This window comes from Dendrobates tinctorius, unplaced genomic scaffold (assembly GCF_039654945.1).
Source record: "Dendrobates tinctorius isolate UK_male_01 unplaced genomic scaffold, ASM3965494v1 ptg000120l, whole genome shotgun sequence".
Lineage (NCBI taxonomy): Eukaryota > Metazoa > Chordata > Amphibia > Anura > Dendrobatidae > Dendrobates > Dendrobates tinctorius.
Window position 1 is genome coordinate 41,523,440 of NW_027361788.1, and position 26,340 is coordinate 41,549,779.

At 47.0% G+C, this 26,340-nt stretch overlaps 1 protein-coding gene across 1 annotated transcript in view; it reads right to left on the bottom strand.

Moving 5' to 3' along the window:
* LOC141046672 (ficolin-1-B-like) overlaps positions 1-26,340 on the bottom strand; it is a 121,036-nt gene that overhangs the window by 64,389 nt on the left and 30,307 nt on the right. The window contains exons 5-11 of the mRNA XM_073541248.1: positions 26,261-26,314; positions 9,832-9,885; positions 9,146-9,199; positions 8,907-8,960; positions 7,763-7,807; positions 7,297-7,323; positions 6,968-7,095 (exon numbers count right to left, since the gene is read on the bottom strand). Of these exons, the coding sequence (XP_073397349.1) occupies positions 6,968-7,095; positions 7,297-7,323; positions 7,763-7,807; positions 8,907-8,960; positions 9,146-9,199; positions 9,832-9,885; positions 26,261-26,314 (416 nt within the window). The remainder of the gene's footprint in view (positions 1-6,967; positions 7,096-7,296; positions 7,324-7,762; positions 7,808-8,906; positions 8,961-9,145; positions 9,200-9,831; positions 9,886-26,260; positions 26,315-26,340) is intronic.

The window sequence follows — 26,340 nt, forward strand, 5'->3', positions numbered from 1 at the left end:
CAACTAGAAGTACTATGAAGTACTGCAACATATCACGAAGTACCACAAAGCAAATATGACGTACCATGAATTATATCATTGGCTGCGTGTGCATCACTATTTGCGCTTTTTCTCTTATTTTTTTTTTTTTTTGATTCATCTTTGGCGCATGTTTGCAGCGGGCCGTAATATTTGGTAATTTATACAGTGGTGTCCACCTCTCACTGCATATCTTTCGTACTATGAAGCACCATGCAGTACCCTGAAGTACTATGAATTACCATGAAGTATTCTATGATGCAGTACGATTCATAGAGCCGCTACGACGTAATACTATACATCCAGACTCTATTATACCATATGATATACATAGGTGCTTGAAGGTGCTAAACAAGAGACCAGGCCCACAGTTACACTCAAGGGGGCACCTCTCAGAGTTCCAGATAACCCCCACTCTGAATGGTACATCTCAATTGTCAGAGTGACCTCCCCCGAAGGAGCCAATTAATGAGCTGCAGCTGGCAATCTTCATGGAGACGATGCGCTGCTGAAGTCCCCCATAAGGCTCTCAGCACATGAAATTGTGTGTGCCTCTTGGACTGCTACCAGTATGCTGCTGTTTACCAGGATCTATGACTGGTATTCCATTCTGGTACTTGCCTGGCTTCCAGCTACTTAGCTGCTGCCATCTAACGAGAGCAGTCAGACTGGAAAGGCTGCCGACCCTTCCTTTTTTTTTTTTCTCGGAGAGCAGGAGGAAGAATGAGCAAACTCCTGCACACTGCTTCATTAACCCCTGCCGGGTGCTGTAGCCCCCAATTGCAAGCCGAGGGTCTAGCTATACTGAGCTTCCCCTCCAGGGAAGCAGGGTGAGGTTAGTGCACTTTTTTTTTTTTTCCTTTTCACACATCAAACCAGACTAGGGATCATCAGCTGGTCTCTCTCCCACTCTGGTAATTGCCCGGCCTTCATTTGCTCAGCAGCCACCTAAAGAGAGCAGCCCCGCGTCTCCTTGATGATTAACACATGGTACCGGCTGTGGAAACTCAGCCTAAGATGTGGTCTGCTTCACCGTGTACCACCTCTTTCCGTGGAATCATTCTGTCTACCACTTTTATCCGTGGCTATACAAGGCCTTCAAGTGCCTGCAGACCCTCTGCGCAAATGCGCGCCTGTTACATTCCAGCCATATCGTGCTGCATCCGTGAGCGACGATGGCCTCACCTGGCCCCTGCCTCACGCTGCTATTATCAGCCGAGGGGGGAGTCAATCTGCCTCGGCTCTCCTCTGAGACTCAGGCCCACCATGCCAAGCCCCCGGCTGCTGGCCTTCTGCGCTTCTCATACGCGCCATGTCGGCCGCTCCCGGTCTACGCTGTTGGACCGGAGCTAGTTCTACTCCAGCCATATGCTGCATCACCATGCCAAGCCCCCGGCTGCTGGCCTTCTGCGCCGTGCTGCGCCTTTCATACGCGCCAGGTCGGCCTCTCCAGGTCTACGCTGTCAGACCGGAGCCAGTTCTACTCCAGCCATATGCTGCATCACCATGCCAAGCCCCCGGCTGCTGGCCTTCTGCGCCTCTCATACGCGCCAGGTCGGCCTCTCCAGGTCTACGCTGTCAGACCGGAGCCAGTTCTACTCCAGCCATATGCTGCATGACCATGCCAAGCCCCCGGCTGCTGGCCTTCTGCGCCGTGCTGCGCCTCTCATACGCGCCAGGTCGGCCTCTCCAGGTCTACGCTGTCAGACCGGAGCCAGTTCTACTCCAGCCATATGCTGCATCACCATGCCAAGCCCCCGGCTGCTGGCCTTCTGCACCGTGCTGCGCCTCTCATACGCGCCAGGTCGGCCTCTCCAGGTCTACGCTGTCAGACCGGAGCCAGTTCTACTCCAGCCATATGCTGCATCACCATGCCAAGCCCCCGGCTGCTGGCCTTTTGCGCCGTGCTGCGCCCTCTTATATGCGCCATGTTGGCCTCTCCCGGTCTATGCTGTCGGACCGGACCATACCACTGACCATCGCCAGGAATCAGGTATGGAATCAGCGTTCAGCCTCTTACCGCAATCCGCATCATACCTGGGGATGCTGGTCTTTTGTTTTCATCTCAAGCACCTGTGGCACATCTTGCGTCCTGCACAAGCTCAGGGCATCATTCTCCACCCTGGCCTTGCTATCCCCAGTCTTCCTTTTGAGGCGGGGGGAGGGGGGGTCTTCATCCAGGTTCCCCGGACCCCTGGCGCTGTGCCGCGCTTCGTAATGCGCAATCCCCTCCTAGGGATTTCCCAGGTGCTCCTCCACTGCACCTCCTGGTGAGCCAGGCACTCCTTGCCACGGCCTCACCCGCATTACCAGCAGAGGGGGGGATTCCTATTTCGGATCTGCCCGTCGCTGCTTCCAGCTGAGGGAGCGAGGGGGACCGCCCCTTTTATCTCTCTGTAGGTTTCCTGTTCCTGGGGGCGGATCCCCTCTCTCAGTGGGTGCTGTCGTGGCGAAGAGAAAACATGAAATATGTTCCTGGTGCAAGGAACTCACTTTAAGGAGAAACTCTTCTGTACAAAATATGACATCATTCTTAGCCAGTGGTGTTTTGTCAATGGCAACAACGTGAATAGGAGTCTCCAACCTAACTGTCCCTATCATACACCTGGACACCAAGTCAGAGTCAATAAAGTTCAACGACAATCCACAATCCACGAAAGCAGAAGTGATTGTGGAGACACTCCCACAACAAAGTTCCACTTATAAAAACATTTTAGAAAATGGAGAAAAGGGTACCTGAGAGCCTGGGCGACCTCCACAACAATCACCCGGGCTCAGTCGCTTGCAGGTTGGTGGACAAGAAGGGCAATCCTTTTTCCCCATGTCCGGAATCCCCACAGAAAAAACAGTACTTTCCCAAGCGCCATTGTCCCTTTCCTTTCTCCTTGAAGTCGATGGTTCTCATCTCCATGGTTTCCAATGTAAGACTGGCTCCCCTTCCTTGAGAAAATAATGGGGTTTCCAGCTGCATCACTCCCCTGGCCTGTAGCCTGCAATCCATTCAGACGGCTTGTGTCATAGTCTCCTCCAGGGAATCAGGCGGAGGGTGGAGAGCCAAGGCATCTTTTAGATGTTCAGACAGGCCTCTACGGAACAAACCCTGGAGGGCGGCATCATTCCAGCAAACCTCAGCAGCCCAGCATCAGAACTCTGAGCAGAACCACTTGGCTGAGTGCTTCCCCTGACACACACTCATCACCCTGTCCTCAGCCATACGCATCCGATCAGGCTCATCATAAATATGCCCCAAGGTCTCAAAAAATGCATCCACAGTCATACGCTCAGGAGCAGTGGTAGGAAGGGAGAAAGCCCAAGCCTGGGGAGCTTCCCTTAACAGAGACATAATGACCCCTAATCTCTGACTTTCATCCCCCAAAGAGTGTGGTCTCAATGAAAAAAAAAGCTTACAGCCCTCCTTGAACACTTTGAATCCCCTTCTATCTCCAGAAAAAGTATCCGGTAACTTAACCGGAGATTCAGGGGAAATTACTGTAACCTCCCGAGCCACTGTTGATAAAACCCCCTGCACAGTGTCAGCGATCAGCTGCTGAGACTGAGCCAGGGCTAGTTGTTCCCCCAGGAGTCTCTGAGACGTTTGAGTCAGGTGCTTGACATGATCAGCCAAGGCTTGTATGGGATCCATGAGGATAACACACACTTTTTTTTTTTCTCTTCAGAGAGAAAACAAAACCAGACAAACGGTCAGTTATAATGTCAGGATCCTGTCAGCCTCGGCAACTGCCACGGCTGAACAGGGTGACTTACCCACACTGCGGGAGAGCATGGTGCCCAATACGGCAGTGAAGGTTTAAGCTGCCAGGTGTGATTCAGTTATGACAACAAATGCACATCAAGATTCCAGACAGGTTTTCTTATTGTGGATTTTGATTCGGTCTTTAAAGCATTTTTTGCAGCTTTTTAATCTGATAGCACGGACCTGAGGCACGGAAAATAGTAAGGAGTACCAGGACCTACGAGAGGAAAACGCAGGTCAGACAAGCAGAGGTCATACACGAGAGGGCGGTGCGGTACAAAAGGGATGAGCAGAGAATAGTCAAGTCACAAGCAGAGAGTCATACGATAGGGCGGTGCGGTACAAGAGGGACAGGCAGAACTCGTAACAGGGACAGAACCGGATCAAAACCAAACAAGCAACAAGTTATCAGGCACAAGGCACACGTACACAAGAGGTCAACTAACTCAGCCGAGGGCAGGAGTATAACTGGCGAACAACGGAAAAATAAATTTTCCAAAAATTTACAAAAAGCGAACAATTGTTGGGTAACTCACCAAACCCTGACTAATGCACTAGCAGGATACAGCAAAGCCCCAATGATAAAGGCTGGGGCAGCACAGGTGCACTCCACTGATGAAGACAGCCAGTTAACCCATCAAGGTCCGGCTGCCTAGTGGGAAATGCACATTAATAAGGCTTGCATAAGACATAAGTCACACTGATAAGTGTGATGCATAGTGTCTGAGCAGCCTATCAATGACGCCAATATAGGCGGGCCGCTCAGCACTGTATACATGCGTCACACCAAAAACCAAGCCAACATGAAGGGCTAAGCTGTATCCTGTAAAAATGATAAAAAGTGCAAAAAGATAAATGATAAAAAAATGGGGTATTGGTTAATATTTTGGCCAAAGCAGATAAGCTCACAACCCACCGTCAAGGGTCCCCAGATATTGTGAGTCCCCAACACTAAATCTAAATGGCAAACAACGGAAAAATAAATTTTCCAAAAATTTACAAAAAGCGAACAATTGTTGGGTAACTCACCAAACCCTGACTAATGCACTAGCAGGATACAGCAAAGCCCCAATGATAAAGGCTGGGGCAGCACAGGTGCACTCCACTGATGAAGACAGCCAGTTAACCCATCAAGGTCCGGCTGCCTAGTGGGAAATGCACACTAATAAGGCTTGAATAAGACATAAGTCACACTGATAAGTGTGATGCATAGTGCCGAGGGCAGGAGTATAACTGACATCGGACCAAGGTCCAGTGAGCATTAAATAGCCACCCTCTGCCAGAAAGAATCAGAAACAATTAACCCCCTGTCTGACCAGGACGGGCCAAAGCGAAACCCCGTCCTGGATCATGACATTAGGGATAGCCATCGCACGAGCGGGGGCGCCATTCTCGTATTTATTAGGTGCCAACCTCCGCACCTAGGTAGGTGTTCAGTCATTTTGTATAGGGCCAGGTCACTCTTTTCTTCACATCGCCTGAGTGAAATTGTTATCAGATGGTAGCACGTCTTATCAATTCTTATACATCTTCTTTATGTCCATTTCCCCTTTTTTTCCGTTTTTTGAGGTTTTTGGGCTATAATAGTATTGTGCAGTTTTTAACTGCTATGATTCAGGTTTTTCTGACCACATGATTGGATTGGCAGATTCAGCTGGTTAGATTTGGTTTGACTGCTATACCTTATCTCTTTCCAGCAATACAATAGCCTGTTTTTTACTAGGCTTTATAATGGGGGACATCTGTGCAATTTTATATTGTTATTTTTGTATTTAATAAAAGTTATATTTTAATAGGCTTTTTTTCAGTTAGTCGTTCAATAAAGGGGTTAACTAGTGGGACAGTTTTATAGGGAGGGTCGTTACGGACGCCGGGATACCAAATATGTGTACTTTTATTGTTTTTTTTTTTTATTTTCAAAAAATGAATTTATTAGGGAATATTTTTTTTTTTTTAATTTATTTAGTGATTTTTTTTTATAAATTACTTTTACACTTTTTTTTAGCTTTATTACACTGTCCCAAGGGGGACATCACTGTCATGTGCCAGATCGCTGATCTGACACATCACAGATCGCTGTGACAGATCAGCGATCTGACACAGGCGCTGCACAGGCTTCCTCATGCCTGCGCTCTGCAGGCAGTGAGGAAGCTGGCTCCCTGCAGGCCCCCGACGGTCCCTGCCCCCATATTGGATCCAGGGACCAGCAGGGAAGGAGGCCTCCAAAGCAGCGCAGCACATCGCGCTGCTCCGAGGGTCTCAGGCAAGCACGGAGGGAGTCCCCTCCCTGCGCACTTCTCTCCTATGCCCCCGGTACACTGCGATCATGTTTGATCGTGGTGTGCCAGGGGTTAGCGTGCCGGGGGTGGTCCGTGTCCACCCCTGACACATAGTGCTAGGTGTCAGCTGTGACAAGAAGCTGACACCCGACCTTGATCAGCGGCGCTCCCCACGGGGGCGCGCCTGATCGCTATGACGTACTATTCCGTCCTTGGGACTTAGGTCCCAGGTCCCATGGACGGAATAGTACGTCTAATGTAGGAAAGAGGTTAATAACAGTGGTTAGTTGTACCTTCTTATCACTTCTGGCTCATTTCTGGCATATTTCTGCTATATCCTTATAGACGCATCCTTATGGAGACAGACCCCGGTCAGACAGACCAGAGACTCAGAATTTATAACAAACTGTGCTCATGAAATAGGCTAGGTGTGATCAGGAGGGAGGGGCAGCAGGGAGACTGACCACAGACACAGGAGGGGAGAATTAGAATCCAGAAGAGAAAATGCAAACAGTTGCTCGGTCAAGCCTAAAGTAAAGCTTGTAACAGCTTGTTATATGAACTGTGTTCAGATATTACTTTGCTCTTGTTTGATTCTTTTATGACAAAAACTAGAAAATTTGGAAAATGTAATAGAATTCTGAATTTCCAATGAGGGCTGTATAAGTGTGAATGTAACTGAAAGATTTACAGATGCAAAATAATCTCGAAGGAAATTAGACTCAGAAGGCATCTTGGAATATTTTATGATTTACGATATCACTTTGTTTCTCGCATTCCCATATTACCTCTGGGAAAGCGAAAACAGGCTGGAATTTATGCAGATGATAGGCATCTACATTTTCAGAAATGCCTATTGGGGCCACGTAGAAATCAATAAAGTCATCTGAAGGTGCAATGCTTCTAGTAAACTTACTATCCAACCTCCTCCATCCGTGACCATGTCACATCGCACCATCAACGGCTGCATGTCATTTGGGTATATTGTGTACCAGCCACTGAAAACAATGCCTCCCTCCCTCAGCTCCTTACAGTTCTTTGCACCTACAAAATAGATGGACACATTTATGTTCTTTATCTACATCTTTAGATTATATGGATAGAATTAATCTACATGTGAGGTTCAGTCACTCTTTAAATACATGACAAGGACACAACCCATGAGCTGTAAAACTTGACCATACACATAAGCTAAGAGTTGTCCAAACCTGCAAGTACTGGGGAGATTGTCCATCCATATATTACCTTTCTGACTCGTTAGTCCACTTTGTCCTGTTAGTAAGAAGCAATACATAACAAAATGTATAAATGGCTGTAAATATGGCACATACCTTGGGCAAAACACATAAAGAGCTGGGCACTTATGTGCCCTTTCGCCTGGTAAACATGCAAGATTTCCTCCAGAAGATTGGGGTCTATATAGTGCTGCCATTTGGAGGTATCTAACATATAGGTCAATGTCTGACCATTTAACAAGCTTTGCAACATGACTGAGGATAAAAGCTAAAGGGTTGAAAATGGATTAATATTGTAGCTATCCCTAACAGGTGGCTCTAGAGGAGAACTACTGTAATCTATATAACTTTTATCTCCTAGGGTGCAGTGCCGCCTGGCCTAGCAGACTTTCTACCCAGGCTGGTCGGCTCCACATTGGAGAACAGCCCACCCCTAGAAATCACTGGCAAATTAATAGATGCTATAACTTTCTTACCTCCAAACATGGCACTGAATGAGTAACCTTTTTCTCCTTTGCTTCCTAAAGAAAAATGACAAGTGACGGTGATTTCATTTTTGTCAATGATTTATAAGTGCAAAACTATTGCTCAGGTCAAGAAGCAGTAGAGATAAGGTGGCTCTCCCATCTACTTGATAGAAGAAGGTAAGTGTACTGGGGGTCCGTCAGTGGTTACCTGGCAGTCCTAAAACAGCTGCCATGGATAGGCTTAGCACAAGCTACTCCGCTTACCAGATACCAGAGTTTACCCTGACCTTCACCCTTTAACTCCAGTACAGGGATCTGGACTGACAGTGGCACCTCTAGGTTTGGCCTCCGTAATAGGCTGCTGGCCAGTAGTGTAGGCTGACCAGAGTGCTCTGGTGGCAGGGCCGGAACCAGGGTGGTAGATAAAGTACAAAATCAGAAGGCAGGAGAATAATCAGTAAACAGGCTAAGGTCAGACAGCAGGAAAATAAACAAGCAATCAGGAGCAGATAGCACAGGCACTTAAACAGAGTAGATGAACTATACCTGGCAGTAGTACAGTGGTGAAGTCCAAGAGGCCAAAACAAAGAGCTGATTGGATGGCACTACAGGTCCCAGCCTCCATAATCTCAGTGTCTGGACAAAGCCTGTGCCACTCAGAGCTTCTAGTCCCGAAGTCACCTCCATCATCCGCACCACCCGCAGAATGAATATGGCGGCGCATGGTGACAGAAACGGGCATTGCAAAAAGAGGGTCCCAGTGGGTACGGAAAGTATTCAGACCCCTTTAAATTTTCCACTCTTTGTTTCATTGCATCCATTTGGTAAATGCAAAAATGTTAATTTTTCTTTCTCATTAATGTACGCTCTGCACCCCATCTTAATTGAAAAAAAAAACAAATGTAGAAATTTTTGCAAATTGATTTTTTGAATTTACCAAATGGCTGCAATGAAGCAAAGAGTGAAAAATTTAAATGAGTCTGAATACTTTCCGTACCCACTGTAGATAATGCCTAATTCCACCTGAACAAATTTTGTGGATCTGAGACCTGAATTGAGGCTCAGTCCGTTAATACCAGACTCATCACATAGAGAAGAGCGACGCTGTGTCTACAGGCATCTGTATTAGAAGTATTACATGATATTATCTTACCTTTCTCTCCAGTTTGTCCTCGGTCTCCTGTTCTCCCTAAAGATCCCTGGTCACCTAAATAAGAAAATATACGTAATGTAATACATAATTGTCTGTAGAGAATGTGTTACCTTCCCCCTCCACTGGATAGAAGCAGAATACAAGTAGGTGATACCCAAATACATCTACATTGCAGTCATCCATATTAAGTATTAAAGGGTGCCTCCCATAGTAGAAGTCTAGACATGGCACAATCTTACCTTTCAGTCCAGTTGGTCCTCCAGGTCCTGTTGTTCCTTGAGATCCCAGGTCACCTTAGTAAAGAAAATTCATAGTGTACTACATACGGTAAATGTCTGTAGAGAGATGTGACGCCTTCCCCATCCACAGATGCAGGACATGACAGTCATCCACACTGCGTGATAGTTTACCAATAACGTGACTATTGATTTGAACATGGACAGAGCATCTATTATCCCTGATGCAAATGCAGATCACAAAATGGTAAAATGTAGCGGTGTAATGGGTTAGGGATGTGTAGATGTTGCAGTTACACACTTGTTATGGCGTCTTCTGGCGTTTTTATGATGTCCTTTCAGAACGTCCACCTAACGTGCACAGCTGATGAGAAGAGACTACTTTTAGAGCACCAGTTCTTATTGATTGATAGACCTGTACAATATCAGATACCACTCCGTATTTGTGTACATGAGAATCGGCGTGATGGGGCTGAGATGCTTAGCATGTCTAACCACCAGCACCACACACATGAGGTAAACGTTCTAAAAAAACAATTAAAGTATCATCAGGTAGCACCATCAGTCCCATCATATGATTACCAGACACAGACCATGGAGAAGAGTGACGCTGTGTCTAGAAGACACTTGCCATGTATTTCTACCCTCATACACCCCCTGTAATAGAAGTCTACATGACGTGCTCTTACCTTTGTCTCCGGTTGGCCCTATATCTCCTTTAATTCCTTGAGATCCTTGGGTACCTTAATAAAGAAATATATTAACTAGAGAATAGGAGACAAAGCATCCTGATGAAGCCAGCTTTATATTTTCCACTCTGGTTCCCGTATTAATGACGATAGCCTAAGAGGCAGAGCAGGACACTTTGTCTCATACTGACTAATTAGCAGCGTGCAGCACGGTCCGTGGCCAGTACTGTGTATAAAAAGCAAAATCCACTGATACAGCTGGATTACTAATGGGCCTGTCACACTAAGCGATATCGCTAGCAATATCGCTATAACGTCACTGGTTTTTGTGACGTTATAGCGATATCGCTATGTCTGATACTTACCTCCGACCGCTCCCCCGCTGGTTATCGCTGATCGCGCGAGAACGTCCTGGACTGTTTCTCGTCGTCAGCTTCCTGCTGGGCTTCCTGCTGTGACGACGAGCGATGCGTGGACGCGGGTGGGAGGACGTCAGGATCGCTTCGTCTGACAGGTAAGTAGCGACCCCCGACCCTTGCGATGTTGCTGGTGAGATCTGCCTGTGAGGCAGCTCACTAGCGACCACTTAGCGATGTACCAGCGATCCTGACCGCGTCATATCGCTGGTCGGGATTGCTGGTGCATCGCTAAGTGTGACAGTACCTTAACACTATAGGAATTGCATAATATACCCTTGTTCTGAATGTCTGAATGTCTCTAACCTTTTATCTCTTAGTGTCGGGATGCATTATTCACTTGTGTCTCTGCATAATTACATTTACATTCTGCTATATTGATGGCATTCAGAGTATGGATCTGTAAAAGGGTGATGGTGAACACTAGCTACTTTTTCCTGGTAGACTGTTGTTATTATTATGTGTGCGTTGTTTCTCCCATGATTTTGCAGAGTGTGTCACCAGCAAAACTCAAATTGCACTATTTAGACATTCATATAGGGGACTTAGCTCCCTTTAAAAATCATACTTGTATTGTAGATTTTACTAATTTGGTTTTATATAAAAAACACCCTTAGTGTGGCCAAGAGCTGGGTTCACCATTCCACCCCATCACTTATACCTGACTGTATGATGACTGACATCCCTTGCTTTGATCTAAATTCTGAGATCTGCATGCACCGACACTACCGGGGCTGAGTGCACACAGTCTCAGTGGATGCAGGTCCTTTCTCGTTGCACTTTCCTGTGTGCACCAGAAACTCTCTGCACACAGGCTCACAAAGCAGGCAGCCGATACTGACATGAGAGAGACATGAGTGCAGAGTCTGACACTGCTTCCGAACTTTCTGATTTCCTGTAGTGTCAGTTTGTGCATGTTGTCATCCCTCTCCTGTCAGCATCAGCTGCCCGCAACTGTGTAATGGCATTACACATTATCCTTATCCCCTTATCTATACAGCGCATAAATAATACTATTTTGACACATTGACTTAGTACATAATAAATTGGTCACAGTCTTTATTTGATTATTAAAAAACAGATGGTAACATATCAACTTATTAAAAAGAACCAAGCTATTTACCAATCAGTGCAGCTTGGCCAAATGGCTCAAGCCAGTCAACCCCAACTTCCTGTCCATCCAGATACCTGGCTGACTAACCCCACCAGGCTATCATGCCTACCCAGGCAAGCATGGCCCAACCCACCAAGGGCTATTTCAACCATTGCTTACAAAATTAAAAATTAAAAATGCAAGTCCCAATTTCCGATACGTGCACCAAGTCCTTTCTGAAAAGGCTGGGAATTCCACCTTCTAAGTCAATGTATCTAAACGAGAAACCTCCAATTAAAGGTAAAAACTTGCAAATCGATCTGTTCAATCACTTACTAATCTTATCAGAAAATCTTAGTTTATTCGGTCGTCCATGACAGCACCACCTGAGAGAGGGATCCGCCCTTCCTAGGAACAGGAAAACCTACAGATACAAAAGGGCGGCACCTCTCCCACGCATCAGTTGGTTTCCTGTTCCTAAGAAGGACAGAACTCCCTACAGATCGTCCGTCATGGATAACCGAATTCCCAGCCCAGCGGACCGACTCAGGTAGCGGGGGGGGTTCTCCTACCTCGGTCTCGCTGGGGGCCCTGGATGCGTCATGGTGGGTCCGGGTAGGATTTCCACGGCAGTGGTAAGAGCAGGCGGAGACAGGGTCCGGGGGGCGCCTTCTCCATGGGCCGGTGAGGTAAGCGGTGTCCCCCTGTGTCTCCTTCCCCCGGGGCGGTGCGGTCCGTTCGGGCGGGCGCCGCCGGCGGTGTCCCACAAAGGGAGTGGCGGTTCCGAGCCGGCGGCGCAGTGCTAGGCCCTTGCCGCGCGTCCCCGCGGCCTCTGTCGCGCGGCGGAAGTGACGCGGCGGAGGGGGCGGAGCCTAGCGCCGAAACCGGAAGTCGGATGCCGGTCGACTTCCGGTTGTGGGGGACACGCGCCGATGCGCGCCCGCCGCCTGAGGGGGCCGGGCAGGCCTGGAGGAGAGGGGGAGGATCGCGGGGAGCGGTCCAATGGGGGGCCCGAACCCCGGACGGAGCTCCTGCTGATCCGGAGGGGAAGCCTTCCTAAGACAGAAGGCGTTGCTGCTGAGGTGCTTCTGGAGGCCCAGCGATGGACACAACAGAAGCCCCCATGGATCCACAAGAGGTGCAGCCCGTGGCAAAGCACCCCAGTGACCAGCCTAAGAGGCAGAAGGAGCCACAGTAGTTCCTCTAGGCCAAAGGATCCTCCTGCAGCCCCCCATGATCCGGTACCTATCCTCATCTGCAAGGGTAAGAGATCTGCGAGAATGTACCCTGATGCAGCGTCCCCTTATGTTTTTTGATTATCAGGGGAAGAAGGCCACAGGGAAGCAGAAGCACAAGGAATGTGCCCCTCTGTAGTTGCCCCTTACCAGATGGCCACCCTAAGAGATTGTGTCAGTCTTGCGTGAGACAGACGGTAGGGACGGAGATGAGGGGTAGAACATGAGTGGAGTATCAGACTCTTACACTCTTCCCTATTTATGCAGGTAGCGGAAGAAGCTCCAAGCTTCGCTACAGACCTGAGGCAATTAATCAGGACTGAAATAAAAGCCCTATCAAAAGAAGATTCTTCTAAGAGAAGACGGGCTAGTGTTTCAGGCTCAGAATCTTCAGTCGGCCCTAGGAGGGAAGATATCTCCTCAGAGTCCTCGGCCTCCTCTTCTTCTTCCGAAGAGGGTTCCAGCCGGTTCTGTTTTCCCTTGGACCAAATGGATAAATTAATTAAAACCATAAGGTCAACCATGGGGGTAGAAGAAAAAAAGACAGAACTGTCTGCCCAGGACATTATGTTCGGGGGTCTAGACCCCAGAAAGCAAAGGTCCTTTCCATTAAACGAAAGAGTCCAAAGCCTGATAGACAGGGAGTGGAAAAAAACGGAAAAAAGGGGTTCTATGCCGCCTGCTTTCAAGCGAAGATACCCCTTTGAGGACCCAGTAGTAAGTCGATGGGATAAGGCCCCCAAGCTGGATGCAGCGGTAGCTAAAGCCTCCAAAAAGTCATCTATACCCTTCGACGATATGGCCTCCCTTAAAGACCCCCTAGATAAAAAGGCAGATTCCTTTCTAAAGGGCACATGGGAGATGTCAGCAGGCGCCCTAAGGCCAGCAATAGCAGCCACGTGCGCAGCCAGATCCATGATGGTTTGGCTGGATCAATTGGACTCCCAGCTGAAGGATGGAACCTCGCGAGCTTCCATCCGTAAGTCTCTTCCAATTATCCAGAATGCTGCTGCCTTTCTGGCAGATGCCTCGGCAGACTCAGTAAGAATGGCGGCCAGGTCTGCAAGTTTGTCAAATTCGGCCCGGAGAGCCCTCTGGTTAAAATGCTGGCCGGGAGATATCCAAGCCAGGTCCCGTCTCTGTTCTATTCCCTGTGAGGGTGAATACTTATTCGGCCCCGTCCTAGACGAACTGTTAGAGAAAGCCGGGGATGAGAAAAAGAAATTTCCAAGTCTGCCGAATACATCCTGGAGACGTCCCTTTTCTAGGAAAGGGTATTCCCGCAGGAGGCAGGCCAGAGATCAGAACAGATGGGACAACAAGAAAACCAGAGGTACTGGCTTCATGTTCGGAGGAGGGGGTCGCCAAGAAGGTCCATCACGGGATAATAAGAAGCCGCCCCAATGACTAGTGGCTCCGGTAGGAGGAAGATTATCTGCCTTCTACCCGGCCTGGGCCAGAATCTCAAATAGCAGCTGGATACTGGGGGTGATAGCTACAGGACTGCACCTAGAGTTCTCCTGCGTCCCCCAAGATCGGTTCAGGGTAACTCCGCTCAAATCTTCCCGCTAGAACTAGCTGCCCTGGAGACCGAGGTCCTCGAGCTACTGGACAAAAAAGTCCTGACGAGAGTTCCAGAGGAAGAGAGGGGGAAAGGCTTCTATTCCCCCCTGTTCTTGGTCCGTAAACCGGACGACTCATTTAGGGCTATATTTAACCTCAAAGCCCTCAATAAATTCCTGGTTGTACGTCCGTTTAAAATGGAAACAATTAACACCGCAATAAAAATGCTGTTTCAAAACTGCTTCATGGTGGTCCTAGATCTGAAAGACGCTTACTACCATATACCTATATGTCTAGCACACCAACCTTTCCTTAGACTGGCGGTTCAGTTGAAGGGGTCAATCCAGCACTTCCAGTATGCGGCCTTACCCTTCGGGGTAGCAGTTGCGCCCCGAGTATTCACCAAAGTGATGGCAGAAGTGATGGCCCATCTGCGCGAGCTAAACATTCTAGTCGTTCCCTATCTAGATGACCTCCTTATAATAGGCAGTTCAGCCGAGCAGTGTTTAGAACAATTACAGAAAACAACGGTGGCTCTAGAGCGGTTGGGATGGCTACTTAATATCAAAAAATCCCGTTTGCAGCCATTAAAAATTCAACAATTTTTAGGCCTAACCCTAGATTCTAAAAAGCAGGAATGCCGTCTGCCCCCAGAGAAGCTGCTGCACCTGCATTGCCGGGTCCTTAACGCTTCCAACAACCCCTCCATGTCCCTCAGGAAAGCCATGTCCCTGTTGGGTTCCCTTTCGTCCTGCATTCCCGCGGTCCAGTGGGCCCAAGTTCATACGAGAACTCTACAGGGCGAAGTTTTATGGTATCAGAGAATTCTTGGGGGTAACTTAGAAGGTCGACTGACCTTATCCAGTAACACAATAGAGTCCCTGGAGTGGTGGCTAGAAAGAAATAACTTGTCTAGAGGGGTCCCGTGGGAGTATAACATTACCCGCGTGGTCACCACGGATGCAAGTCCTTCCGGTTGGGGGGCGCATATGGAGGAAATTCTGGTCCAGGGCCTATGGGAACGGGATCAGATACAAATGTCCTCTAATTTGAAAGAATTGACAGCGGTAGTACACGCAGCTAAAGAGCTCCTTATGTATCTACAGGGCCATCACGTACGAGTTCTCTCGGACAATCGAGTGGCCGTGGCCTATATCAACCACCAAGGCGGAACTCGATCCAAAACTCTGATGAATGTGGCAGGACAGTTGTTCCAGCTAGCAGAGCGGCATTTTTTATCTCTCACGGCTCTTCACATAAGAGGAAAAGAGAACGTCGCGGCAGATTTCCTGAGCCGCAACCTGTTAAAACAAGGAGAGTGGGCCTTAAACACCTCCATCTTCGTTCAGATCGTGCAGAGATGGGGTCAGCCAGAGGTGGATCTATTCGCCACCAAGGAGAACTCGAAAATGAGACAGTTTTGCTCCCTAAATCCCAGGGAGACTCCTCTGGCAGTAGATGCGCTACTGATAAAATGGGACTTCAAGCTAGCCTACGCCTTTCCTCCCCTATCTCTACTTCCTCTGGTGTTGAGGAAAATCAGGAAGGACAGGGCAAGGGTCATAGTCATCGCCCCGTTCTGGCCCAGAAGAGCATGGTTCTCGAACCTCAGGATCATGTCAGTAGACGATCCTTGGGTTCTCCCGGACATCCCGGACCTTCTGTCCCAGGGCCCGGTCTTCCACCCTCAGGTGGCTGGCCTTCATCTCACGGCGTGGAATTTGAGCGGTCATTGCTAAAAAGTAAAGGCTTCTCCCCAGACCTAATTGACACTCTACTAAAAAGTAGGAAAGTGGTGACAACTAAGATTTACGTCAGAATTTGGAAAAGATTCCTCCAAAGCTCAAATATAAATACTGATGATTCCGTCCCTATAGGCCAGATTTTGGAATTTTTACAAAAAGGGCTGGACCTGGGTCTCTCCACCAGTACCCTTAAAGTACAGGTATCCGCCTTAGGGGCCCTCTTTAGCTGCAACATCGCGGCTAATTACTGGGTTAATAGGTTTATCAAAGCAGCGAGTAGATCCAGACCAATAGTAAAAAATAGACTCACGCCATGGGATTTGAACCTAGTCCTCACAGCTATGACAGAAGCGCCATTTGAACCCATCTCGTCAGCCTCTATTAGGAGCCTGTCCCTCAAGATAGCTTTCCTGATAGCCATAACGTCAGCCCGTAGGGTAAGCGACATTCAGGCATTGTCTAGGCGCCCACCTTTTCTTCAGGTAAAAGAGGATAGGGTAATACTTAGACCTGACCCAGCGTATTTACCAAAAGTAGCCTCCAGCTTTCATAGGTCGCAGGAAATAGTCCTTCCATCCTTCCTCCCTAAACCAATTAATGAGAAAGAGGAGAAGCTACACACTTTAGATGTTAGAAGATGCCTCTTGGAGTACCTAGCGGCTACCGATCCCTGGAAGAAGGACAATGCCCTCTTTGTCTCCTACCAAGGCCCTAGGAAAGGTCTTAGGGTGTCCAAAAGTACACTAGCCAGATGGATTAGAGAAGCAATCTCGCTAGCTTACACCTCAAAAGGTAGAGTAGCTCCGGAGAAATTGAAGGCGCATTCCACCAGAGCCGTGGCGACCTCGTGGGCCGAGAGATCGGAAGTCTCCATCGACCAGATTTGTAAGGCGGCCACTTGGTCCTCTCCGAGCACTTTTTATAGTCATTATAGGCTAGACTTGGGTGCTTCTGCAGACCTCTCCTTCGGTATCAGGGTTCTGCAGGCTGTAGTCCCCCCCTAAAGTAGTGTTTACTCTCTGTAATTCTCTCAGGTGGTGCTGTCATGGACGACCGAATAAAGTCTTAGTTACTCACCGGTTAACGGTATTTTTCGGAGTCCATGACAGCACCCATAGATTCCCTTCCCTTAGTCAAATTGGGTGTGCACGTCTTCCCTTTGTACATATCCACGGGTGATAAAAATTTAGGTATTGATATTGTTGTACATATAATCATGCATTAACCTTGGAGGTCCTCTTGTATGCTCTGTAATCCAACTGATGCGTGGGAGAGGTGCCGCCCTTTTGTATCTGTAGGTTTTCCTGTTCCTAGGAAGGGCGGATCCCTCTCTCAGGTGGTGCTGTCATGGACTCCGAAAAATACCGTTAACCGGTGAGTAACTAAGACTTTCTCTGACCAAATCCACAAAATTCTTGGAATTTCTTCAGAAAAAATGATCTTTACTCCTGGGAACAAACTGCTCATTTCTGCAGACTTCTTTTCATTAGAAAAAGAAGGTCCACCGTTCCAATCTTACCAAAGTCATTACCTCATAGATTATTATTATGATATTGGGGGCTAGGAAAATGATGCACATCATTATGACTTGATCGAGAAGGCCATCCCATTTCTGCCCTCTAATCCCCATCCAGCAACTCTTACCCAATCAGGTGGTAATAACAGGTTTGGCCCATAGTGGCGCTCCTGCGCTCTCTGCTCAGCCCAATGTACAAACGAATGTCCCATGATCCACACTGTAAAACCTGTATAACCTAAATAAAATTGCCATGAAAACGCTTACTTTCTAATGTAAAGCTGGTAACAATTTGACTCCCATCTTCAGAGTTTCTTAATAATGGACTCATCCAAACCCAGTCTGGCAGCCCCAATATGAAAAGAATGTGTTGAAAAGTATATATCGCCTAAACTTAGGCCAGATAAGCACTTACTCAAAATGCTTCTAAACTGAAACTGTGTCAGAGGCATAACAGACTAGTGTAACAGAAGATGCTCACCCCCAATGGGGCGCACACTCAGAAAACCTCTAGTTAAGCAAATTGTACATATGTGGTACCAAAGCTGCTACCACAGGAAAAAGCACTAAATTCATGGTAACCCCGTTAGACACCCACGACTGCCGCCATCTAGCCGCACACGAATTACTATTACAGTAAGCCCCAAAGACATCCGACCCAGATGCATCCGTAAAAGGTTCATATCTTTCGCTACCACAAATGGCTCCTGCCTGACAGTCCTACCATTCAAATCACTTAAAACTCTAACTATATACCAAGATCTTCCTTTACATCTTTAGTAATACATACACACAAAGACAGGTTCCTCAAACTTGCAACATGCATTGTTAACCTTCTACAAAAAAACCCTATCCTTCAGAATAACCATGTGTCATGACTCTGGACAGGATGGTCCCGCCTCCATCCTTGTCAGGTCAGGGTTAATTCAGTCCACCTCTCTTTGGTTGTGGGGCGGCTATTTAATGTTGGCAGTACCGGCATATAGTGTCGGTGATACTTCCGTATACTCGGTTAGTGGTTGCTGACCCAGGTTACTCGTCCTTAAACATGTGGCTCTGTGCTTGTGTGCCTTGCTGTGTATGATTCGGTTGGTCCCCTGACTTCTGCGTTTGTACTGTTCCATCGCTCCTGGTTATCTAACCCCCTTGGCTTGTCCCTGTTTACTCTTCGTCTTGTCCCTAGGTACTGTGCGTTCATCTGGCTTCTGACTCTCGGCTCTCCTTGATTACGTTTACTGTCTTTGCCCTGTCTTTGCGTGCTCAGTGTCCTTCCCTGCACTCATGTGCGGTGGCTCTGCCCCCATGTCATGTGATCACTTAGTGGCAGGTCCTGTGCTCACTACACTAGTCTCAGGTCCTTCTGCACTGCATGCATTCTGTCTGCACTCCCTGCGCTCATTCACGCGCCCCCCTGGTAGCGCCCCCTAGGCAGCGCCAGTGACACCTTAGGTGTCATTACATTATGGAGGCAAATGCTAACATATCCAACAGTGATTCAATATTCTTCATCTTTCATCTTCGGTTTTTTTTTGCATATAACTCTACTGATGCCTTCATGCATTTAACTGTTTTTTTTTCCCAACAGCAACCTGAATTCTCTCCGAACAGTATCAATAATAATACCCAAATATTCAATACAATTCGTTGGGTGAACTGTCTTGTCCTTCGCTAGCAGAATCACCAAATCCTTACAAATTGACTTGGAAGATGCAGGATAGGAAAAAAAGTGGTCAGACAATCCGTGCTGCGAGTCACTATGAACAATTATTATTACAGTGGTCTTTATTCGACGTGTTTCGAAGTTTCACAGAACTCCTTCCTCAGGAAAAAAACAAATACAAGTATCATGAACAGGTTCTTAAATAGAAAAAACAGTACACTTGTCATTCAGGTGCTCGGCGTCTAACAGGTAATAAATAATAATAATCCTGATTCAAAAGGATGTCAAAGTTCATTGCTTGAACACATGATAGACACTTAATAGACAATATATATATAAATTTCTGTTATAAAATTATTATAATACTTGCATTATAAAATGACTAATATATATTCATTTCTTTATTAACAGCAATCAGCGAAAACAAAAATATTATAAGAAAATTTAAAAAGAAAGGGATAAGAACCTCCAAAAATGGGAGGGAAAAAAAAAGGAGAGATGCCTTACAAGGAGAACATCCTCTCAAGAGAGCCACCATGAAACCACACAAACGATGCCAAATCCAACAACATGTATAGAAAAACAAACTTCTACCATGAAATTTCTGAATAAAATATTCTTTCAAAAGACATTTTTTGGTCTTATTTCTATATATATTATTGCACAGTTCTTGCTGGAAGATAAAATTTGCATAAAAATTATTTATATAAAAAGTATTATTTATATAAAAAAAGATATCCATATAAGAATTGTTAAAAATATTTATTTAAAATTACTTATATTATCCTTTCTTTATTAAATTGGTTGTGCAGTAAAAATTTGCGGTATATAGGAATAGTGCTGTTCACGATATTAAACAACATATTAAAATATAATTATCAATGATTTAGTGGTGGGGTATTGCATGTGCTCAAAAAAGCCACATTAAAAATCAAGACAAAAAAACGAGAGGAGACAGAGGAAAAAAAGACTCCAGGGAAACCAGAACGAGACACCAATGTTAATTATAACAGGAAAGTATATCATTTCATTTCCAGTACAGATAAAAATTATGTGAAAATATATATTAATTAAAAACAAATAGACTTGAACGTATTCAACGATTGACTACACATTTCACTATCTTTTGGGCCCACAAACAAGAAATTGTCTAAATAGTGTGCGATGCCACCCTTCATACAATGCAACGCAATTGTCCATTCCAAAAATAAAATGCCTCAAAATAGGAGCATGATAACGAGCAACCCATCATTAAACACTTATCTATATAAAATAAACCCTTAAATTGAAGCCCAAATAATTGAAACTATCTGGGTGAATCGGAAGTTGCTAAAATATCTGCTTTTGCCATCAATGCACCAGGCCCAAATCTTTTATTTATCTCTGCTGCCTGTTCAAACGATGTGTAACATGCCGACTTTAGCTCATCATCACTACTATCATTCAGTGAGGAACCATACGGATAAGATAAGTGATGGATCAGCTGAAGAGAATTAGGCTCTTTCTTTGGCATGACACCCAGAGGTGACAATTGAAAATGCGCAAATGGAGGCTTTCTAAAAGGCCCAGCAATTCTACCTGCCTTGATTTCTTTAGCTTTTTTCGCCTCTACCACCTCTGGATGCAGCTCCACTGAATTCAAATTATTTACCCAAGAACAACCAGAGGCGCCAAAAGAAGGTATTACAAAACCATCTGAAAAACCTCAAATAGCAACCTTGCCATCCTGCAGTTTGGATACCACACTAGCCAAACTAGAATATACTATCACTTTACCGGTGTCAATGCTCTTGTTAAGATATTCTTTTGTTGAGGGCTGCCCTGGCAAATTGGCTTTATTAAAGCATCTTGCCGTTGTGTGCGATCCACTACAAAAAAAACATTTGTGCCTATATTTGCATAAATTAGGGCACTTACATTAGGCCTCATTGAAAGCAAAACTGTGACGGACTCAACTTCTGCTGAGCCCATTTTTTGAGTGGACCCTCTGGGTCGTGGCACTCACCCACCGAGGGCGAGCTGACCTTGTGAGGAACCACCCCCTATACAGGGAGTGTCAGGGGCAAGACCAAGGGGGTGAGCCACCACGACTGCTGGGACCAGACGGCCGGCTCAGGGGGACACTATGTGAGTGTCTGACGACCAGGGACAAGCAGGAAACAAGACAAGACGTAAGTTCAAGGTATCTTCATTTAGACAACTGCAGGAACATTCAGTGCAAAAATGTGAAAACAAGCAAACATGGCAAGGTGCGTGCGTGGGCATGCCAAGGTCCACAGCATAGTACGTGCCAGGTGGCATGCCTGGGTACAGGCAAAGGCACAATGGCATCGGACTCCGGACAGCTGGCAACGATCGACATGATCAGGGCATCAGGCTGCGGACATCAGCTCCGGACATCAGGCCGAAGTCATCAAGCTTACGATCTCTGGCAGCAATCGGCAGGTTCAGGGCATCCGCTAGGCAAACCAGGGTTCAGGCAAGGAGGCATGACAGATATCCAGGCATGGTGCGTGTTAGGAAACACACCAAGGTCCAAGGCAGGATTCCAGGCAGGGTGCGTGCTAGGGGCACACCAGGGTCCAGGGCAAGGTGCAAGGCAGGGTGCATGTGTAGGGGACGCGCCAGGGTTCAAAGCAACAAACAAGACAGGGTGCGTGTATAGAGACACGCCGAGGCACAAGGTACGAGGCAGAGTCCTGCGCGTGCCAAGGTGCACGCCAGGGTCAGGTTCAACATACAAGACAGGGTCAGGTTCAACATACAAGACAGGGTCCTGCGTGTGCAGAGGGGCACGCCATGGTCAGGGTTCAAGGCAGGGTGTGTCCTAGAAGCCACGCCAGGGTTCAAGGCAGGGTGTGTGCTAGGAGCCACGCCAGGGTTCAAGGCAGGGTGCGTGCTAGGAGCCAAGCCAGGGTTCGAGGCAGGGTGCGTGCTAGGAGCCACGCCAGGGTTCGAGGCAGGGTGCCTGCTAGGAGCCACGCCATGGTTCGAGGCAGGAGACACGCCTCACTGGTCAGCGCACACAGCTGAGACACAAGCATGCGACACGACTAAGGCACAGGAGGCGGGCAAGGGCAATTTGTCACATATGCCTGTCCTGTGTGACACGACTCAAAGGCCGGTAACTAAAACAACAGGACTGACTAGTGACCCTGTCCTGTTTGACGCGACCAACAGGTCGGTACTGAAACAACAAGACAGGGGGAAGGAAAACCAACAGGGCAAGGAAAAGACAAAGCAAGGAGCGGAACCTGAAGAGGAACATAGGCAGAAACACAGAGTCAGGTCAGAAAGAGAACAGAGCTAGCAGCGGAGCGTAGGCCGAAGCCCAGAGCCGGGCCAAGGCAGAGCCTTGGGACTAGTCAGCAGTGTGCTAGAGACCACCCGAGGACAGACTCTAGCAGCGGAGCGTAGGCTGAAGCCCAGAGCCGGGCCAAGGCAGAGCCTTGGGACTAGACATGGAAATGAGCAAGAGAGCACCATAGGACACAGTACGGAAAACCAGGCAGAGACAAAGAACGTGGAAGTACTACAGGGCTCAGAATAGCAAAGGCCAGTCATGGCGAAACAGGTAAGGCAGAGAACAGAGGATGGACTACAAGTCAAAGAATAGCTAAGGCGAGACATAGCAAAACAGGCTAAGGCAGAGAACAGCGGAAGCACTACAAGGCAAAGCAAGGCAAGAACAAACATGGCACGAGAGACAACACAAGACCTGGCACGAGACAAGAGGCAGAGTATAAGCACTTAGCGTGTGCAGAGATGCACGACAGGGCAGAGTGCAGGGGCACAGAATACAGGGAGCGACTGAGCAGACCAAGCAGCCATGCAGGGAAGCAACACGGTAATCAGGCCCTGACCATAGGGAGGGGCGGTCTGATATAGCGCCATAGCACCTGTAGTTCCGGGTCAGGATCATGGAAGGACTTCCGGTTTGGATCCTCCAGGATCATAGAGAGCATCGCTAGAACAGCCTGGGTAGAACCATAGAGAATGTCACATGATCAAGGGTTCCAGGAATACAACGGATTGCAGAACCATAGCAGGGCTGGAACATAGGAAAGGTGACATGATCAGGGGTTTCCAGGAATACAGCGGATTGCAGAACCAGAGCAGAGCTGGAACATAGGAAAGGTCACATGATCAGGGGTTTCCAGGAATACAGTGGATTGCAGAGTCAGACAGAGACGTATGGTTACCCAGCAACAGCGTGCAGCCATGAGGTAAGGCGTGCGTGCACACTGCTCCAGGCAACTTGCAGCATAACAGACATGGCAGACATGACACATAACAGACATGGTGGACATGACAAAAACACATCTCTTTTCTAAGCACGTTTTGGGTTAACTGGGGTCTTTGAAAACCTGCAGATTTCGTTAGTATCATTAAATTTCACTATAACTCAACATCCTTGACACCTCATTTCAATGATGGGTAAACTGCCAATTTTTGCCTAAAGTTTTCATCATAAAAGTACCAACTAAGGCCAATAAAGTTTTTGTAGGCCTCTAAAACTATATCCACATACTGGAATAATCCTAAACATGTCCTCAGAAACCTCTCCCCCATGATGCTAGCATATATGCATAATACTGTACCTGCAAATAGTTGTTAAATGACCTGGGTATTGGTCTCCTTCTATCCGCTTCCTCTTTTTTATCCATTTTAGCCAAATATTCTTTTGATGTTGGCAGCAATGACAATAAGGCAGCAATGACAATAAATAATAACCCAATGGGGAAACTGTACAAGTCAATACCTCTTTATTGCAGGCCTCCCCCACTCTTTAACTTCTGTAGTTATGGGCATCACTACAGAATTATGCTCCCTTACCAATCCTTCCAAACACCCATCAAGGTACCTCCATACCTCTGCAGCCACATGGGTCTGGGAGGATTGATAACCTGAGGCTGAGTGGTCTGACTGACAGGGCAGCATACTCTTCAGGGACATTAACAAAATAAGACAGTTGAGATAAGGCGTTGAGGAGTTGGGTATGAGAGTGGTTGTGCTCATCACCTGTAGCTCTTTCTTCACACCTGCAGCTCTGCTCGAAGGGCTGACTCCTTTCAAGACCTCCAGAATGCATACAGTCCGATGCAGGACCATCAACAGCCTTAAGAAGTCAGAGGTCAACCGGTCCCTGACTGGCATGCTAACTTGTGGCACACTCAGCGGTCCTCAGTCTCCTTCTTTGTCCTGGCAATCTGACTCCTCTGACCTCTGTTGTCGCTCCAGCTGCATCGTCGCTCCTTACTTTCTGGTCCCTGCTCACTCGCTCTCCATCCTCCAGCTCAGCAACATCTTCGCTCGTCGATTCAAGGCACCGCTGTAAGCAGGACAAGGCTCCTTCTCCTATATTTTTTCTCAGCTCATCAAGGAGAGATTCTTTCACTGAACGATACAGCAGCACTTTTGGTATGACAAACGCCGGAGGTTGGACGTGCTCCTGTGGCACTGGTCCTTTTTATCCCCCTGTTCCCTCCCCAGTCCCACTCATTGATCCCGGCGCCAATCAGTGGGCCGTCTCCAGGGCAGAAAAACATATCACCCCTGCTACTGTCCCCCGACTTGCTGAGCATGCCCTCCAATAATTTACTCACTACTGCAGGGTACTTGACATGGCAAAAACGGTGGGAAAACTACCTGCCACCAAATGGCAGTAGAAGAAACACATAGCATACCTAATAATGCCCTGTGTTCCCCACCTGTGGGTCTAGGGAACATCAATCTGTGTGCAGCAAGTTGCCAGTACACACAGGAGGCAGTAATGAAAACATACCTGCACTTGTGCGCTTGGCCCCTGCAGTGTCAGTGTGTGCAGCCTGGAGGTTTAGATCAGGCAGTGCCAGTGCTCTAAAGCGAGGGCTGCCAATTACCATAAGAGTAGGTACAAAGGGTGATAATTGAGAGAACAAAACAGTGCACCAAGCTCTTGGCCAAGTCAACGGTACACCAAGTCCCCAACATTTACATATCTAGTAAAACTATCTTTATTATATTAAATAAAGTTAATAAAATCTACAGTACAAGCAAGATTTGTACAGGGGCTAAGCACGCTCTATGAATGTATAAATGGTTTAATGTGAGTTTTGGGGTGACAGATTCCCTTTAAACTGTTTCTGTATTGCATTTCATTAATTAAGTAGCCTGGAAAGTAGAGGGGGGGAGGGTGGAGAGTCCTAACCATGTAGGATGCACAAACTTTTGCATCTGCCCATTTTACTTTTAGTAATTTTTAAAATGGAAAATATGAAAATATGTATATTTTTTGCCTAAAATACAAAGGAAATGTGTCAAGTTTAATGTTAGGTCTTTCATAGATCATTTCATCTTCAACTTGCTTAACTGTTCACAAAAACATTAATTTTGACCAGACCACTTTTACAGCCCACTATAATGCAAGGAATCCTTCAGAGGGCTTGCTGACAGTCTGGTGTACTGTGAAAAAAAGATCTTTCCAGAAAACCTTTTCAGCGTTTGGAAATGGAGAACAGTTTAACTCATAGGCGCTCCCGCTGGTAAGTTGAGGAATATAAATGGATGATAAAATAAAAGTGGAATTTTTTAATTTTAATCTCTGTGCCTGATGAGGGCTTATACAGCCAAAATGTGTTGCGTTTTAGATGAGTGTACCCTGCACTTAAAAAAAATAAAAAAATATTTTTAATTACAGAATTTTGGGATACAACATTCCACAATTTTTTTTTTATTATCATCGATTTGGAATCTTCAACTTCGTAACGGAAGTGCCTCTCTGGATTAAAACTTCCTCCGTTACATTAATTGCCATACCACAGGACTGCTAGAGGTAGATGACAACCTGTGAGGTTTTCGTGTTTCCAGCCCTCTCACATGGCCTTGGGTTCAGTGCACTTGTCTATGTTTTAGTTGTCAGGCCATTTTCAGCAATGCAGTCTGTGTGGCTGTGAGGAAGGCTGAGTCACGCTAATGTTGCTACAGCTCGAGACCCAGTCCCTGACGAGGGACAGTCAGAGGTCATTTAGGGACTGGGTTCCATCCTGGACACCAGTCCAGTGTAACCACATAGACTGTGTCTGGTATTACGTCTCAGGCCCCTCATATGAATACCACACATGGCCCATATATAACAGTGATGCTGTGTCGCAGATAGTAGTCACTTATTTTTAATCTCCATACATCCCTTGTATAAAATGTTTACATAACGTGCTCTTACCTTTCTGTCCAGTTAGTCCTCTGTCTCCTGTTATTCCTGGAACGCCCTGGTCACCTTAACAAAGAAAAAACTAGAATATA